General features: G+C 38.8%; 1 protein-coding gene across 1 annotated transcript in view; it reads left to right on the plus strand.

Moving 5' to 3' along the window:
- Positions 1–19,355, plus strand: part of LOC110980179 (dynein axonemal heavy chain 2-like) — a 281,550-nt gene that overhangs the window by 139,732 nt on the left and 122,463 nt on the right. The window contains 6 exon segments of the mRNA XM_022236585.2: positions 821–1,010; positions 8,394–8,574; positions 9,108–9,235; positions 13,294–13,446; positions 13,956–14,081; positions 14,842–15,060. Coding sequence (XP_022092277.2) covers positions 821–1,010; positions 8,394–8,574; positions 9,108–9,235; positions 13,294–13,446; positions 13,956–14,081; positions 14,842–15,060 — 997 coding nt within the window.

Below are 19,355 nucleotides of genomic sequence, written 5' to 3' on the forward strand. Positions count from 1 at the left end.
GGGGACAAAAGCGCTCCACCACCGCAGCGATGAGCCACACAGCACCGCTGCACGCTAATTTGGCCCCTATTGAAAAGAGGTCAGCAGTGCACTGAGCTAGGTTCGCACAATCTGGGCTCTGTTTACAAGGCTTCAGGCCTGGCTGAAATACTCGGGCGTCAATGAAGGTCACCTGTCAACTTAGAGTAGTGCCTAAAGATTACTTTGTGCGGCTATAAACGACCGTTAAATGAAATGATGAATTTTTGAAGGATTTTGAAAACAGAAAAAATGATAGTCATGCCGGCCCAGCATCATCAACATTGAAAAACACCCCGGCATGAAGTGGTTAAAAGCATCCATTGGCTTAAGCTGATGTGTGGAGGGTAAGAGTGTGTGGAGCCCTCCAGCATGTTTGTGCCATGACAGAGTCATGTAGCAAATATCACTCTCTGACATTGTCTTGGAGTTGCAGAAAAAAGGGATGATGTGCAAAGAATTGTTGCATAAATCTTAAACAAACTGCCGCCAGGGTTCAGCATTTGTAAAGTCCAACTTTGTAAAGGGGTGTGGTGGTGGTATCTTGTAGATTGAAAAGTCGTCTAAACATCAATCTGCATCTGGGAAATATCTGCTGTGGAATAATACTGTCCAAATGAGTTAATGAGCAGAACAGTGTTTCTGCTTGGCAAAGTGTTTTACTTGCAGTGATTGTATATTGACAAATGTATTCTCTCAAAATATCAATAGTAATCCTGTCTTCATTTAATAAATGATGTTAGGCAATTGCAAATGATTCAAGTTAATCAGTAAAGAATTTGAATGTCACATTTATGTATAGATGTTACATCACTCTGACCACTGCTCTTCATCTCCACCGTGGTGGATCCCCAAAGGGCCCTGCTGGTACTGGTAAAACAGAGACTACCAAGGACTTGGGCAAAGCTCTGGGCAATTATGTGATTGTAGTTAACTGCTCAGAAGGTCTGGACTACAAGTCCATGGGAAGGATGTTCAGTGGATTAGCTCAGGTAAGAAATTGCTTGGGGATTATAGTCTTAACCAGTTAATGCAAATGACAACTTTGTTAGTTCAGGTTGCAGTTTCAAGTGTACATTGTATACGTATCTTGCATATACACACACATACCCACATAAGTGTGTATTTGCCTGCATTTGGGGACCATCTGTTGTTCCTCATTTGTTCGTACTTAAAACTTTTTTGGAAGATCGCCCTTTTTTGTGCACAATTGTCAATTGAGAACCCTCTGTGAATCAGGGCCTTATCGTCTTCTACTGCTTAGGGCCCTCAATTGAATGCAAACCAAACTCACACACTCCCACACCGTACTGTAGTTGTGGGGACACACACTCAGCGTTTCACCTATTTTCTGAAGACCAAAAACATTGTGGGGACTTAGAAATTAATTTAGTGAATGGCGTAATGGTCTAGGGAAATATGCAATTAATATTGGTAATCTGGGTAGGTATTCTCAAGTAGACTCAGTTCACATTAGGAGGGGGAGATTCTTGATCTGTGAACACTATTTTACGCTAGATTTTTGATGATATTTCTGTGACTGTTCTCTAAACTTGGTGGCTTTTTTGGGGGGAGGTGGTTTTTACTGAAAGGATCCTGTAGCTGGGGCTGGTCCACTAAAAATTTCCAGGTTCAAGTGGATGATTGTCTAAAATATTTTTAAATTACTTACCTCTTCCTCTAGATTATTTACCAGTAGATTACACTGTTCATTTTTGATATACAGGAGTGAAATTGTTATTTTTCATTACTTTTTTTGATTACTTGGAAGTCTCATCCATGTAGGAAGGACACAAACAGGAGTTCGAATGAGCCGGACTTCAAACGCACAAGGTTCCTTGCCGCGGTCATAAAACCAAGAAACTGCATAATCTTATTAGCACCCAGCCATGCCTTGAGGCTTGACTGGCCTTGCGGTCGGACACACTTTCGTGTTGCATTATGGGATTGTCCATGCTCAGCTTCGTGTTCAAAATGGCGTCGTACGGGAAAGACTACTTTGTTTTCAGATAGATTTGAGTGATATAAGCGACATTTCGGACGATGAGCTGAACGATTTCTCCCCAACTAGTGACGATTCATGTCCTGAAGATGATGGTCGTCAATATTGTGTGTGTGGTGAACCATCCACAACAGAAATGATCGCATGCGACAACGAGTTTAGTTCTGTTGTGCGGTGGCACTACGATTGCGCCAGGTTGACATATGAAATGATACCGGAGGATTCCTGGATTTGCGAGCAGTACACAGCCGGTAAAGTTTTGCCCATGTTCAATTCTTAGCTTAGATTTTTCTTAACATTGACATTTTACTGTGGCTGGAATGAATTCACATGGGCTTGCGGTTGTTTTTAAAAAAAAATTCATAGGCCTATTCCTCCATAATTCTGGGCCTTAATACCAAACGTCCAAAATTGTCATGTATGTTGTCATGGTTATGCCCTTTTGCTTTCGATCAGATTGAAAATTTTTACCTCTTGTTTTGGAGGAGAAATGGAGCCACTTTTTGGAATTACGTTAGTGTCAGGTGTAACTCTCCATGGAGGATTTTTATGTAGGCTACTTGACAAGTGTAGAAAATGGTGGTACAAGGAAATGTGACCCTTCTCAACATACAATAGTTTCGCTTGAAATGTTGCATGAACATCGAGTTTCAAATGCCACCAAATAATAACGGTTGACTTGAGGAATCTTTTTTAGCATTTGGCAAGTATATTGTTTATTTCAGATGAAACAAAGGGAGCAACTGTGTTGGAAACGGTTTTCCTTATTTTTCAGAGTAGGCCTACTCCAAGTATGGATAGACTTGGGCAAATTCTGCAAAATGAACTGTGATATTTTTTTTTTTTCAGGTTGAGCATGCCCTATGAGTGGAACATCAGACTGTACAGATGAGTCCAAAATGCCAGAGGTTTGCAAGTCAGAATCCGCTAGCAATGCCAATACATGTACATCAAGGAAAGAGAAGGAGCCAGGAGATTCTCCACCCTGCGATAAATCAGTTACAAATATGAAAGATTCAACTTCCAGCAAGAAAAAGAAATCCAAGAGCTCAAAGAAGCCAAAGAAACTGACAAAAAACAGGTTTGTCAATGTCTGATTTTTTCCCTTTCTTCAGCAAACAAAACGAAATTACACAAAACATTTGATTTCTTTTTTTTAAACAGCTGAAAAATAACTTTGTACATTTAATATTTTACAGTTTAAATCGGCATTGTTACAATGATACATTAAATATAAGAATAAAACTGCAATGCTTTGTACATGCGTGATTGGTCAAATGTCCATAGATGATTTCTGAAATGTTTCTTTAACAGCCAACCACTAGTTACAATCAAAACTGCAAGTCCAAATGAAAGCACAGATAGCTGACAAACACTTTTGCATAATATACCAGGTTCTTATGTACTTCTTATGTTCTTATGCATTTTTTTTTTACAGTTGAACGTCCCAAGTCAACCCTCATGAAAGAAAATGCATGCAAGAAAGCAACCGACTATGTGGAGACGGCTCTCAGAGGAAAAATGCAATCTTTTCATCCAACTACCCGATAGCAATTAGCATGATGAGTCTTAATCTTTCATTGAACTATGTCTTGGAAACTCTCATTTTCAAAGATTTCTGCCTCAGTATTATGAGTGATGGTAAATACTTAAAACCGGAAGGGTATGAGTGCATTTGGAGGTCCTTTCACAAATACCGTCTTGAAAGTATTGACAAGTGGACACTGTTTTTGCAATCTTTAGAACTGACAGGTAATGGGCAGCATACAGAAATTGTATACCAGTATCTTCTGCAGGCTGTGCTTAATTTCATATTGATAGACAGAAATAAAGCAGACCTTCTAGACAACAATCCGGAGGAAGCTACAACTTCATGTAAACCCATCAGCAAGGAAGCAGAACAAATGCTAAGATATGTGGCTTGCTACATACCATATTCTCTTCATTGCAAGTTCCAAAAGGAAAAAAATGAAGTGTCACAAATTTATTGTAAGTTTCTGAAGAGTTGGAAAGTGTCATGTTCCACTATGGCAAAGACTTTCCTTGAGTACACAAATGAGTGGATTAATGTGCAAAACAGAAATGGATCTGATGGGATTTATTTGTTGATCTGTAGCATGAAATTTGTAAGTAGAACCATTCTGACAAAAAGTAAAACTTTATGAATTAACCCCATACTGATTTGCACACCACTTTGAGTGACATCTGGTTCACCTCGTATATTACCACACATTGAAAGTTACATCAGTAGCAATGACATATTTGCGATGGCAAAATGGGTGTAGAAATTATGAAGATTTTCATATCAGATTATTAGGACACCTGAGGGAAATTTAAGATTACTTTCTTTCTCGGGAGAGGGGTTGAGTCTATGACAACCTCTTTTCGCTCCCTGTTGTCCAGCCTGCAATTCCCCTTCCTTGATGCCTTGACACAGTCTGATTCCACATACAATGACATCATATTGTGCCTGAACTGCTCAATACTGGAGTTGTTGCTAGCCCCGCCTGCCCCCGTTGCTTGCTGAAGTATTCTTCAAGCAGGTCCTGGTTCAGCTTCTCAGAGAGCAGGAAATCTCCTCCAGGAGTATCCAGCAACAGCTTCCCAAACTCGACGAAGGAGTGCACTGATAGAAACAAGAAGAATGGGAAAAGGCATACTTTATTAAAGGCCCATTTACCAAGAAGTGGAACACAAAGTGTTGATTGCTAAGGCATAATGACTGAACTTGAAAAACGTTTAAAAACTAGTTAGATGCATTAATTGTCTTTATCCAGTCCTTACTACACAGTAGGACACTGACACATAGCCACAGAATGACCTTGGTGCTGATTTGTAGTGCCCATGATGTATTTTTTTGGCATTAAAAAATGAACAACTGCCCTGTTTTAACCAGAAAAGATCCCCTTTTGTAAGGGGGCATTCATGCTTTGGGGAAGGGAGACTCCACCCCCCACTATAACTTACCCATCACATGCCCAATTTTTAGAAACTTGAAGTGCAAGAATAATCACAATCAATATAAAAGTAACGTTTCAGTGCAATTCAGTAATTTGGTATTATGGTCATTTTAAGTTAGGGGCCACATGACTGCCAGCTGGCTATCTCAGAGCACAAGTACGAGAAAAGTAAATTGTGGACTGACAAAAGTTGCTTTAGAATGGTAGGTCTCATTTTTCACAAAAGAGCCAAAATGATTTTTTTTCTACAAGTTTGCCTACAAACTCTGAGAGACTCGGCGTGAAAAATCATGCAGTGATGTTTCGAAAAACTGTGCAAGGGGTAGAATCTGCAACCCCTCCTTTCAGGCTTACAGAGTACATATTCTGTCATGCATTTGTAATTATCGGCATTAAATTTAAATACACAAAATTTTCAGTTTGGGGGGGACTTTTGCAAGTCCAAACAGTATGTCCGTTGCACACAATCCTGTTTTTAACTTCTCTCTCCAAATATGGCCAACTTGATTCATGAAGTGAACAGACAGCTAAAACTGTGCATTGTTCAATCAAAAGCACTAAGCACCTGTGTAACAAGAAATACAATTCTGCAGGTTAAAATCTATGGCAGTGATATCATCCTCATGATCTGAAGTAGATTCACCCCTCGCCATGCAAGCAGATTTAACCACTCTGCCATCTCTTTCCAAGAAACAAACCTCTCTTCCATCAGGTTGGAGTGGGAAGGAGTGAACTTATCATGACTCCCCTTGCTGAATGACACTACGTCAGTATTGAGGGAGCAATCCACCTTCTTTTGATGCTTCAACCACCATTTTCTCAACTTCAGATGGCACAATTTACAGACAAATGGAGGAAAAACATCTTCTCCATCAGTAGCAACATCTACACCCAAAGCAGCCAAAATTATCGTTCCCACTTGCTCCTTTCTCAAGGGCTGACAATCAGCCCGAATGGCTTTTTCCACACCACAGAGCCAGCAAACTGGTTGAAAGCAATCTCGACATCGAGTCATTTTGAAGTGGACCTCGTCATGAAACAGTCAATCGACTGATTGATCTGAAAAAAAAAAGAAAAAAGTAAATCAAACTGTGTCTGCTTTTAGCCGTGCAAACAATAGCCAAAAGAAATTCAAGTAACATACATGTGTACATGTACATAATAAGTAAATGTATGTTACAAAGTAAGTTTAATTTTATGTTTTATAATTTCAAATAAGTTGTACTCTTAAATCTTGAATTTACTTTTTCCATCACTATTCTTTAAGCCCATTTCTTTCCTTCATGATTATGAAGAAAAAAAAGGAGAGGTGATTATGTTCAAATGTACGTATATAACGTAATTAAGTTTAACATGGAGGAAGGACACATGAGATTAATAGCTTCCATGTACTGTGTGCCATTTGTCAAATTTTCCCAACACTTTTTCAAGAAAGTTTTTTCGCATAAACATTTATGTGTTTGCTGAAAAGTACATGTGAATACATGTACAACCTTTCTCTGGGGAGTTATGGGACTAAGAACATCAAAAGGAAGAATTGGTCAGGCATGCCAGTGACCAATGCTTTCTTTTAATGTTGATGAAATACAGACCTGTACATGTACGCTTTTCAGCAATGACATGGAGGAAGGACTTCCTCCATGATTTCAGTTACTTGACTTATTTAGAAAGAAACAGTATAAAAAGGTCACCGTTTCATACTTAATCATAATCAATTTCAAACAAAATTACCGATAAATAACTGACAATATCCAGATTGCATTTCAAAATAAAATCAGACACAAGTGCGGAGCATGTGTTGAGGAATGATAGATTTAGCCCATTTAGCTTCCTCCATGGTGTCCTTCCTCCATGCTCACTACGGAGGGCCACATCTGCGTAACATGCATTAATAAGTTATTTACATGTTTTATGATCAATATATATTTTATATTTTATTATGTAAATTAAACATTTAAAATTGGTCAAACTTCTTCATGCATTTTCTTTTGGGAAAAAACCTTACCCAGAACTTAAAATCTGATTTATCATAGATATGTCTTGATATGAATGGAACTCAATGCATACGGTACACAGAAACAATCGGAAGGACAATTGACGAAAAAGTGATATAAAATAAGGCATGTAAAAATCAGTACGATTGCGTATGAGTATGAACAAAATGGAAGACATGCCTAAGTGGAAAGACCAGGGATCGGTTTGGGGCATTTTTATCAGGCATTAGCTGAGAAAAAGAGACCAAATCTACAACCCCCCTCATACTTACACATTGAACACTCTAAAATGTGATTGGGGACTTTTAGAAATTCGAAACATCAGGAACACAAACAAACTTTTGAGAGGAAAACTTACGAACGCTCCTCATCGCTCCCACACGTGAAGTAAATCATGGCATTGATCTACTCTTTACCTTCAAACAACTGAATTTCTAGCAGTCGGAACGATCCGGAAAGGCTTCAAAATATTAAAAATCTCATACAGTATTTTCAATGTAAACAACAACTACCAGTTTCAGTCATTCTACCATAACTTACCCGGGAATTGTCAAAAAATTGGTGAAAACACTGCTAGTTCCAGAATTGTCTGCAACATTGAATGGACAATGTTGCACACACGTTGGCAGCGAGGGTTTTACTGCGCATGCAATGTGGCCTTTTTTGTTGGCTCAAGTCAGTAACATGCATGACCTTTTTACTCCGGTGTTGCACGAGGAGCGGCAAGCAGCCTGTGGATGAAGCCGTGTTATCGCAGTCGTAAATCTGTTGCGCTGCGGATGGTCACCATGCCTTTTCCACTGGTCACTCAGCGCTCTTATTTGGCGGCTTGTTCGAACTCCTGTTCATTCCTCCAGGTCTCATCTAAGTAACGATTTATGTATTTTGGATAAAACAATGAAAAACAGTAGGATTTATTTTGTCAATATGACCTCCTACACCCCATAGATGGAATTTGTCTAATTTTTGATGAAATTCGTTTTCATTTTTTTTACAAATTTCTTTGAAAAACTTTGTCCATCATTGTCAGTGGAATTGCTTGGTTAATAGAACATTTGTCTTGAACATCTTCATCAAATTCTCATATTTGTTTTCCCTGTATAGAATTTTGTGAACACATGAGCATTGTTCACACTGTAAAATAGCACTGGATTAACCCCCCCCCCAAACAAAATAGGAGGCAGTGTACAGAATTGTGAAACGAAGATTTGTGAACATGTGTGTGTTTGCCCTAAATTTCTTTCCCACGTAGGCCTGTCCTTTGTTCCTGTCGAGACTTTGTTGCACTAACTACTACACTGTGTCTCATCTGCTGTTCATTTGTCCATCGTTAAGCCTTATTGCACAGAGGCCCTGAAAGTTTCAGATTATATGTTGGGTGGTGATACAAACTGAGTTAAATCTGCTCTAAATTTGCAGACTGGTGCATGGGGCTGCTTTGATGAATTCAATCGTATCAACATAGAGGTACTGTCAGTAGTGGCCCAGCAGATTCTCTCCATCCTTTCTGCATTGGCAGCCGGTCACTCCAGATTTGTCTTTGAAGGCAGAGAGATCAACCTGGTCTGGTCTTGTGGAATTTTCATCACCATGAATCCAGGTGAGTATTATAGGTGTGATTTTAATACCCAAGCATATTTGCACACATATATATACAACTGTGTTCCATTAGCATATCTTATGGCACCTGATTGTCCAGCTTGTTACATGTACCAGAACAAAACTGTGAGCTAAATTTGTGCTAATCTTGTAATAATCCTCAATTAATAGATGTCAAGACCTGTAAGTTGCCATATCTCAACAAATAGATTTTTGAGAAACTGAAATTAACTTCAGTCAGATCAAGGAATGCAAGCTAAAAGTTTTGAGTTCAGAAATCACCATAGATAATTTAAATTTTGCTCAACTTTAACAAGTTGCTTGTGGGAGCGTGAATTATAGAAATTTAATGAAATATTTTAATGATAGAGCTTAGCTATACCCTTGTAGAAGAACAGGCTGTTTTCAAACCTTGTAATGAAGATACATAAGAAACAGGCTGCCTTGCTGTATTGGATTTACTTGCATTATATCCATTACGTGCTATTTTGCCTTATTTTATTAACGTTTTTATCCTTTTATGCAATTGTGAAGGTTATGCCGGACGCACTGAGCTGCCTGATAATTTGAAGTCCATGTTCCGTCCAATTTCCATGGTGGTGCCAGATTCTGCATATATCGCTGAAATAATCCTATTTGGTGAAGGCTTCAATAATACAAGGGTAAGTAGTAAAATAGTTAAACCAGTTCATGTTTTTTGTATTTTTTTTGCTTCCGCTTAAAGTGGATGAGGTAACTAAATAAGGTAAAGTGAGTCATTAATGCCTCTAAGTACAGCATCAAAATAGTGGGAAGTTGAAGCAGTAGCAAATTCCTTCATGTTGGACTACAGCTGTAAAACTATACTGTGGCAAAATAGGGATAGGCATAGATGCCAGTCTAGCTGTAAATTATTAATACATGCATTGACCAATGAGCAGCGCATATTATGTGCTAGGTCTTGGTCACTTGCAGCATGCTTTAAGGTGGGCATAGTTCATTATTGGGTTGCAAAGTGACATTATCACTGCAGAATGCTGTGTGTAGTTCGCTGTGCAGTTTTGTACTGTGAGAAAGCTATAGGATTGTTGGATATTGCAACGAGGAATGCTACGGATAGACATACTGTGTCAACCAGAGGTGGAGTAGGAGTGGTGAACTGTTAATTTGGGTCTGGATTAGTGTGGGAGCAGTTTTGAGCTTCAGTTGTTAACCCTTGGCTGAAAGCTAGTGGTACAGTGTTTTGTTGAGATAGATTGCTGTATATGAAAACCATAGATGGGGTTAAAAGCCAGTTGATATTGAGTTGATATTTTCTAGCCATTGAGCTGGCTTACCTTGAGGGTTACCCAGAATGTTCGGGTTCCTGTGAGGGTTATTGTCCCTTGATCAACCTTGACTAGGGTGACATTCCACATTGATTATGTGAGAGTTATTGCTGTTGGCAAGTAGTGAAGTATCCGTTGGTAATAGTAATCAAGTGGTTGGCTTTACCATGTGAGGCATATAGAGTTGAGCATACCTTGTTGATTTGTTATTGCAATAAACCTGTAACACTGATTGATTGTCTCTATGTCACTGTTAGGTTTATTAAGGTTCCCTGTATTTTTTCTTTGACACGTCATAAAAACACCTTTGGGAAGTGTTGTAATTTCTGGAACTGCTTAACGCTGCATTTATTCAACATAAATTAACCAACAGTTGGGCCAAGGACCCATTAAACAAAGCGGTTTGTCAAGTCAACATTGCATTAATTTGGCACTGGACAATTTTGGCAGGCCCACCTCGAAACAAGTTTTGGCACCCTTGTTTGCCACACAAAAATTTGGACACACTTGCCTCAAACCACTTGTCACATGGACTGCAAACAAGCCATTTTAAGTGCTTCATGACTCAAATTTGAATATAACCATAACAATCAATATTTCTACTATTTGTACGTATGGTTGGAGTGCCAGCCCCTTAGAACATGGGGGAACCAGACCAGTATTTGTAAAGTGGAAAAGTGATTAATCCAAATTCCAGAACTTAATTTTCAAAATAACCCAATCTAAAGAGAGGGCTTTCAGTAACACATACCTCATAGATCAATTGCTTTTGGAAGAGGTATAGTTCTGATAAGAACCGTTGAGTGTGATGTTTTGACCAGCATGCTCTAGTCATCCCCAGGGGTGAAGTGTATGTAGCCTGATTTCCACTGTTGGGACAAACGGTTGGAGTGTAAGCCCCCTTGATGGTGCGGAAAAATTATATTCACAGCTGAAATTAAGATCCTGACTTGTAAGTAACATTTGAATCTAGCTTGCATCCATTCCCATCCTGTTTTACTGTGGAATTGATTCTATTAAAGCAATTACTTTGAATGAGGCAGTGGCAGTCCACACTACCCCACAAGCATAAGGTTTGACCCGAAGGATTAAAGAGGACTGCCACACCTACACAAGAAAGGGACACCCAACTCCCAATCTAAATAAGAATGCACACACAATTTATAATATCATTAAGTTTTAAAGGTTGGGGGAATATATTTAAGTATTTATGTATTTCATTTTTCATTTAATCTTTTTTTTTTATTTAAGGAAAGCCCTAGCATTTAATGCCATAACTCTTCCAACCCTAACTTTATATAAGATGTAATCTCAACTACATGTATTGTACATATTCCACATAGTCAATTATTGTTGTACGTTTGTACATACCGTAAGATAGTGCATAAAGTATTCATTACCCACTGGCAATACCGGAGGTGTACCCCATTGTAACGAAACGTGGAACTGAGACCATTGGAACTGTGGGTGGTGAAGCACAGCTGCCCCCAGCTAGTGACAAGGGGATTGTGTCCATTTTCTCATATGTGTCAGACCATACTAGAATTGTATTTGAGAGCTGCATAAGGTATTCAAGCATGAATACCCAAAAACATTGTCTGAAACAAAATGAATCAACCATAATAAGATCATTTGTTCTTACATGAACAAAAAGCAACTTAGGAAGTGGTCAACCAGCTTCCCTGTTCAACAGTCTTGGGACATCATTTAAGCCAACCCCCAATCCCATGCCATTGAATCATTGACTGCAAGCAGCCTGATGGACAATTGAATTACTGATTATCTACAAGTCACCTTTATGGACATGCATGGTGTAATAATTAGTCAACCCGGGGCGGAAATTACTGAAAAAAAGAAGGTTGCAATATATGCTTGCACTGTGAGGAAGCATATAGCCGGGTGATATACCCAAACACCTACATATACTGTAGTAGTTGTGCTGGTTACTTAGTGTCAATGTGTGCGAAAGATGCACTTCTCTAAGGTTGCATTCCACCAAATGGTCGTATTTCTTTGCTTTTGGTCTAATTTTTCACTGTTTTCTGGGGGTGCGTATTTGGTGTAGTGCAACTCTAATGGCTAGAGCTGTGGCTGAACTGTAGCCAACAAATCCATTGAAGATCTGCAACACGAGCTATCAACTGCGAATTTGTTTCCCAATTTATGGCTGGGGTTTGAAATTTCTAGAAACACTGAAGTTTTGGATGGAATCATTGTGCAAAGGAATGGATTATCACCCTAGCCATACACTGACAAATTTTAGCATTATAGCCAGATTTACTTTTTGGTCATCAACTAAACATTCGATCATAAAATTTGATATATTTTTGTAATCTGTAACCAGTCGGTTTCAATATTATTACTATTATATTATTATATTATTATTGATTATTCAAAAAGAAAACAATTTTTGATAATTGGTTTGACATGAAAAGGGAAAAAGTTTCCACCATGATGACCCCATCTCAGATGCTCCTCTTGCAAAATTAATAGAAGGAAGTTTTCCTTCATTCCTATGGCCATCAGAGGTTTAAAGAATGTTTTTGCATATAATAAATGTCAAGTATGTTTTCATGGTCCTCAATCTTTTCATTGTACATAAAATTATGTTTATGTTTTTGCATTTGTATCATTTCCTTTAAAATATTTTTTTACTTTTTCATAGATTTTAAGCACAACAAATAGCTGTACATGTATATGAAAAGTCATATTAATTTGAACGTTCGTACTATTTGCATTTGTATGAAATTAATGTTTTGAATTTGGTTGAATTGTCTTAATATTTTCAGTAACAATTTTTTAAGTGCGGGAGTGGCCCCTGCATGAAATTGCCTTTAAGGATTAACACTTCACTTCCATTCACTTCATTTCCATTCACTTCACTTTCATTCCATATCATGTTAAGATGTGGAACAAGTATTACAATGTAGATATACTGACTGTGCACAACTTGCAGGTGATAAACAGATCAACTCGTGTTCCAAATCAACTTTTCAGGCTTGGTCAAGAAGTTTAGGTTCATTGCTTCTTTTAAAGGGTTCTAACTTACAATTTCTCTTACTCCAAATTTCCCTCGGCTTCAAAACCCATCCTCTTTTGGAAGAACAATTTAGTTTCTTTAATCAAAACAAATACATTTCAAAATTGTGTAGTCATATCCCACATACTGATTGAGTGTAGCATAGAAATACATGTACATGCAAAAATATGTCATTCAGGGGCCACTTTTGTTGCTGACTGGTGTTTTATCAGCTATTTAAGATAGTTAAACATGATGAGCTCTCAACCAATAGGAAGTTTCATAAGTATTCATACATTTGTATTTTGAAATGTTTTGGACATTGTATTCCAACTGTTGTGTCAGTTAACTAATCTGTGATATGCCCATTTGATCATTTAATTTGTTATCACAGGTTCTAGCAAAGAAGGTACATACACTGTACTCACTGGCTGTTCAACAACTTTCCAAGCAAGACCATTATGACTTTGGGCTGCGTGCTCTTACATCGGTTCTTCGTTATGCTGGCAAGAAAAAAAGAGCAGCACCTACTGTGCCAGATGAAGAGGTGGGAGGAGTGGATATTATGGCTGCTTACTGCAGTGTATCCTAACCTACAAAACCATCAAACTTATTTTAGGAAGTTGATCGATCTGTCATGCAGTTCACAATTACTTAAGAAAGGGAGTAATCACAAGCACATAATCACAATCACGAGACAAGCACAAAGCTGTTTCAACTTTTTTTCAGTTTTCATAATTGTGTGTGCCAGATTTACAGTGGGTGTTTTTATGTCTTTGGTTATCAAACTGGGCTTAACATGCATTTTAAGGTGACAGTGTGTCTTTGACTCGTGATAACTACATCATCATGTTACAAGCTTTGAAGCTTTTCATGGTGAAGGTAGCAAGTAAGTTATAGAGGTTTGGGGTAGCACCATGCAAGGATATCTCTTTCTGAGTATGTGTTGTTCTGAAAAGAACCAGAGGGTACTCAGTGTTTTGGACAGTATGCAGAAAGATAATGTAGTGCACATGTTATGTCTTTACCAGTTACTGTTGCTGTATATATTTGCAGATTCTGTTGCTAGCAATGAAAGACATGAATGTACCCAAGATGACAGCAATTGACTTGCCTCTGTTCAGTGGCATAGTGGCTGATCTCTTCCCTGGAGTTGACACGCCAATCATAGATTACGGCAAGGTTAGAAAAATTGTACTGACTTTTACAAATACACTTTTACAAATGTCATCCCGGAATGGGTATTTTTATGAATGAAACGAGTACATGCATGCTCTTTTTATCATATTTGACTTGATTGTAGCACAGATCCTTCAAAGACTTTAAATAAATATCACAATATGTTTGATTTGGGCAGAAAGTTGGAATTCCATTTGTCTTATTTACCCAACATTTTCTTCAGGAAACTTGAAAGATTGCATCTACATAGTGTTGGTTCTACCTGCTCTGTTATTAAATCAGTTTTGTTATCATGCATGTCTACCATTTGTTACCGTGGTGTAAAACCTATGTAGTATACTCTTATGATTTATTAGGTTTCTATTCCCTGCTTAATGAACTCGGTATCTTCTGAATTAAATTCAGTGTGTTGTATCTCGGCCCATTAATAGAACTGAATCCACAAGTAGGCCTGTAAAAAGACTAACAGTGAAAATACATGTACTTTTCAAACCTTTAGTGCATTTTTTAATTGCATATGCCTTTTAATAAGAAAAGTGAATTTTGTATTTTGCCCTTGCTGTGTGGCAGGTTGTTGATTTACACACATTTGCATGTTCTAGTGGGTTTACATGTATCTTTGCAAGGGTGATGTGCCTATTAGATTTTTCCATCCATGAGTCATGCTGTTACACTTGACAGTACTCTCAGAAGTTGATTCACAAATGATTAGTAAGAATTATCAATCCTAATAAGCTGGTCCATTTATTTTCATCATTGAAAGATGAGGTCTGTGATCGAGTCTGAACTGAAGACACAGGGCTACCAACCTATACAGACTACTGTTCTGAAAGTTATCCAGTTGTACGAGACTAAGAACTCTCGCCATTCAGTCATGATTGTTGGTAAGACTGGAAGTGGGAAGACTGTGACTTGGCGTATTCTTCAAGCTACCCTCTCAAGGATGAAAAAAGAGGGAGATAACAGCTTTAACTATGTCAAGGTATGCTCGTTTTTACTTACTACAGAAGGTGAAATGGAGTTTGGTGCACAAGTATTTCTTTGTGTCTGCAGTAAGATTTGTGCTGGTAACCTCCTTACTGGTAGTCTCGTAATTCAGCACAAAGTAGTACAGGCTAGTACCGAATCTTTATGAATTTGTTGAGTACATGTTGGCTTTGCTTCAATGAAGCTTGTCCACTGAAAATAATTTACAGGCTTGATGGATTAGGACTCTTTAATCTTCGCCTTCAGCTTCTATACATTTTCAAAAGCTAAGACACTGGATTAACCCTTATGTATATTCTTTCCCACACATTTAAACATTTGTTCCAAAGCTGTCTCTAAAATACCTGACCTTTCATATCCTATGTTTAATTTTGTTATTGGTTGCTCAGTTTGGGCAAGCTGCAAAGCAAATATTGATTTCTGTCCTCCGTCCATCCATCCGTCCAGCCTTCCCGGCCGTCCGACTAATGTTAAAGTTTTTGCTTTGCATTGTATGGGTAATAGTGTGTCATTTGTACTTGTTTGTTTTAATAGAGTTTGTCAGTATTAGGACTTCATGCAGGTTTTGAAGTGTCATAATACATTATAAAGAAATTGAACTCCCAAATGTTAAAAGATTTTAATTGTGGCATACATACATGTACATGTAACTACTCTCATGTACATGTACATTGTAGGTCTGTGTGCACACATGGGAGGGATAAGGTAAGAAACAGATAGGGATGATAGCTGTAAGGGGGATAAGTAGGAGATGGATTGGATGATGGGCTGGAGGGCAGAGTGGGAGATGGATGGGACGGGGGCAGAGTGGGATGATGGGATGGGGCAGAGTGGGAGTTGGGTAGGATGATGGGATGGGGGCAGAGTGGGAGATGGATTGGATGATGGGATGGGGCAGAGTGGGAGATGGATTGGACAATGGGATGGAGGGCAGAGTGGGAGATGGGTGGGATGATGGGATGGAGCGCAGAGTGAGAGATGGGTGGGATGATGGGATGGAGCGCAGAGTGGGAGATGGGTGGGATGATGGGATGGAGCGCAGAGTGGGAGATGGATTGGACAATGGGATGGGGACAGAGTGGGAGATGGATTGAGTGATGGGATGGGGACAGAGTGGGAGATGGATTGGACAGTGGGATGGGGGCAGAGTGGGAGATGGATTGGTTGATGGTATAGGGGCAGAGTGGGAGATGGATTGGACAGTGGGATGGGGACAGAGTGGGAGATGGATTGGACAGTGGGATGGGGACAGAGTGGGAGATGGATTGGATGATGCGATCGGGCCGAGTGGGAGATGGGTGGGATGATGGGGACGGGGCGGAGTAGGAAAAGGATGGGATTATGATACGCAGCAGAACTTCACGGAGGCATTGGAGGCAGTTGCCTTGATGCCCCTCCGCTTTGTCTCAATACCCATTGAAATGACCCTGTAGAAAAGTTTATTTTGTAATACAAGTGCCCTTTGCAAATGACAAATTGTCTTGCTCTTTCAAGAATGAAGTTCCTGCCCTGATGGAATGAGAGGGTGGAATAGGAAATAAACTGGATGATGGAATGTGGGCTGAGGAGGAGATGGATTGGGTGAAGGAAAAAGGGGTGGAGTTAGAGATGGATGGAATAATGGGTGGGGGCAAAACCTTTAAAATGTCACTGTGTTAAATCCAGAATGTAGTTATATATCATCCAAGTTTATTTTATTCACTTTTTTTAGCACTCAGTATGATTTTCTTCTTAACTTTAGCAGCAGATCTCTTAACACAAGCTATTTTTGCAGTAAAGAAGTTTAGATCTATATGAAACAGCAAGCCTGGCACCTTCGCCATTCTAGTCGCACTCTGTTTAAATTCATGCAACTATCATACTCTTATTTGTATGACATTTTGATTGAATTGTCTGCAATTGCCAAATACATGATTGACTAAACAATTTCATCATCTTCTGATTAAAGTTCCAAAAATTTCAATCAAATTTATCACATGATTATATACTATCAGAAGTATTTTTAAGTTATTATCAGGTCATTTTGTACCTTTAACATACAGTCATTTGCAAAAGTTTAAGACCGCCTGGAATTTTGTTGGTATTTCTGTCACTGGGCCTGCATCACATCTTCTCAGTGATTGATTGCATAACATCTTTACTGCGGTCCATATCATCAGAGTAGTGCTGTGAGTCCATTTGAATGATTGAATTTGAAAAGCAATCTACCCAACTATGGCTCATTGTCATTGGGGGAGAGAAGCTTTCAGATTGAAGCACCCAAACTTTGGAACTCTTTACCGGAATGTGTGAGACTATCGAAATCACTTGACACACAGGACAGATTAAAATCATATTTGCATAGACAGGCATTTGCATAGACAGGCGTTTGGTTAATATTCCTCATCTTATCGTTATTGGATGTCTTCGCTTATTAGTGCCATTCGCGGCGGATACGGCGCTGTATAAATGTTCATTATTATTATTATTTGGGGGGGGGCAAAGGCAGGTCTTACATGACATTTTGTATCTAATGCCTCATGCCTTGGTAAAAAAAAACCGGTGTGCATGTAAGTCTTCAGAAATAGAAAATAAAAATGTTGAAATTGAATGTTGAAATTTCAATCATGGAAATGTATTCTAATAGCTGTTCAACCAAGGTAGAATACATATTAAAAATAAACATGGATGTGATTAATTGATTTAAGTTTAGTTTTTCTTCAAGTTAATGCATTTTGTAAGGGTGGTCCTGAACGTTTGCAGATGACTGTATCTACTTTTTGTATGTCTGTTTTAGTATTTTCCTTAACATAGGCCGATAGCCTTAAGGCAAAGATTGGTGCAAGGAATGGCATCCTGAGGAAGCCTGCCTGCCCTCTTCTTCTCTGTTGCTGAGTATGCATCTCCAGTCTGGTGCAGATCAGCCCATGCCTCCAAGGTAGACACTGCTCTAAATGCTGCTTACAGAGCCATCACAGGTTGCCTGAAACCAACTAGACTTGCTGTATGGCATTGCACCTCCACAAATAAGGAGGCAGGTCCTGACCCAGAAGGATAAGCTAAAACAAGAGAGCAACCCACTCTATCTTCTCTACAGGAGGGAACCACCACCCAAAAGACTCAAATCCAGACACAGCTTTCTCAAATCAGCCCAGGCCCTCAACATCAGTCCTCACTCCCAACAGGTAGACCTTTGGTCGACCCATCTCCAGTCTGCTCTGCACAGAGTAGCCATGGCCCTTGTGGGCTTGCCTCAAGCGCCTTCACACTGTTGGCTGTTGCAAGGTCCTCATGGACAGTTGGGCTTTAACACCGAAGGAACAACTACATGTGACTGTGGCGAAGAGCAGGTTATGAATCAGCTGGTACACCCCAGCTCCCCAAACCTTGTTCTCCTTCAGATGTGACCACCCTGAATGATACTACTACTACTACTAATAATAATAATGAATTATTTAAAAAACGCTTTCCATGTCAATGACATCTCAAAGCACTGTACAGTAAAATGCAATAATTAAATTAACTTTAAATAATTAAAACAAAGTAACAGGAGTTATAAAACAAAATTAAACATTAAACAATAAAAAAAAGTAGACATTAAATTAAAATATTCATAAAACGAAGAAATTAAAACTAACGAGTTCAAGATAAGTAATAATCCTTAAATAAATGTGTTTTTAAGTGAGATTTAAAAGTATCCAAAGTGTCAGCAGAGCGAATTGCTACTGGTAGCCTGTTCCATAATTGAGGAGCATATATTGTGAAAGATCGATCACCATAGTATTTAGTTTTACCAATTGGCTGTTGTAAACAAACTACTCCAGAAGTTGTTGAGCGCAACGTGCATGTACTTGATGTTCGATCATCGATATGCTCAGATTTTTTAATCCGTTTAACAAGGCGTGCAGCAGAGTTTTGAATAACTTGCAACTTCCTTAATTCAAATTCGGGCAAGCCAAAAAACAAACTATTGCAATAATCGAGTCTTGTTGTAACAAAGGCATGAATCAATTTCTCAGTTGAATTCTGGTCAAGTAGGTTGCGTATTTTTCCAGTTCTCCATAATGCATAGGATGCTGATCTACATAACATAGTAACATGAGTTGACATTGTCCCTGATGCACCCAACCAAACCCCAAGGTCACGAACTACTGGAAGAGAATGTACACTGATAATGTACTGATGATAAGGCCAAACTTTGTGTCCAGCACTGGATTGGAGTAGTATAGGGACTCAAAAAGAAGGAGAAGCCTTAAGGATAATTATGTTTTTTCCATACTTATAGTTCAGATAGAATGCCCAGATAGAAGA

Source organism: Acanthaster planci, linkage group LG12 (assembly GCF_054643075.1).
Source record: "Acanthaster planci isolate LZ-2023a linkage group LG12, COTS_SCS, whole genome shotgun sequence".
In the NCBI taxonomy this organism is placed as follows: Eukaryota; Metazoa; Echinodermata; class Asteroidea; order Valvatida; family Acanthasteridae; genus Acanthaster; species Acanthaster planci.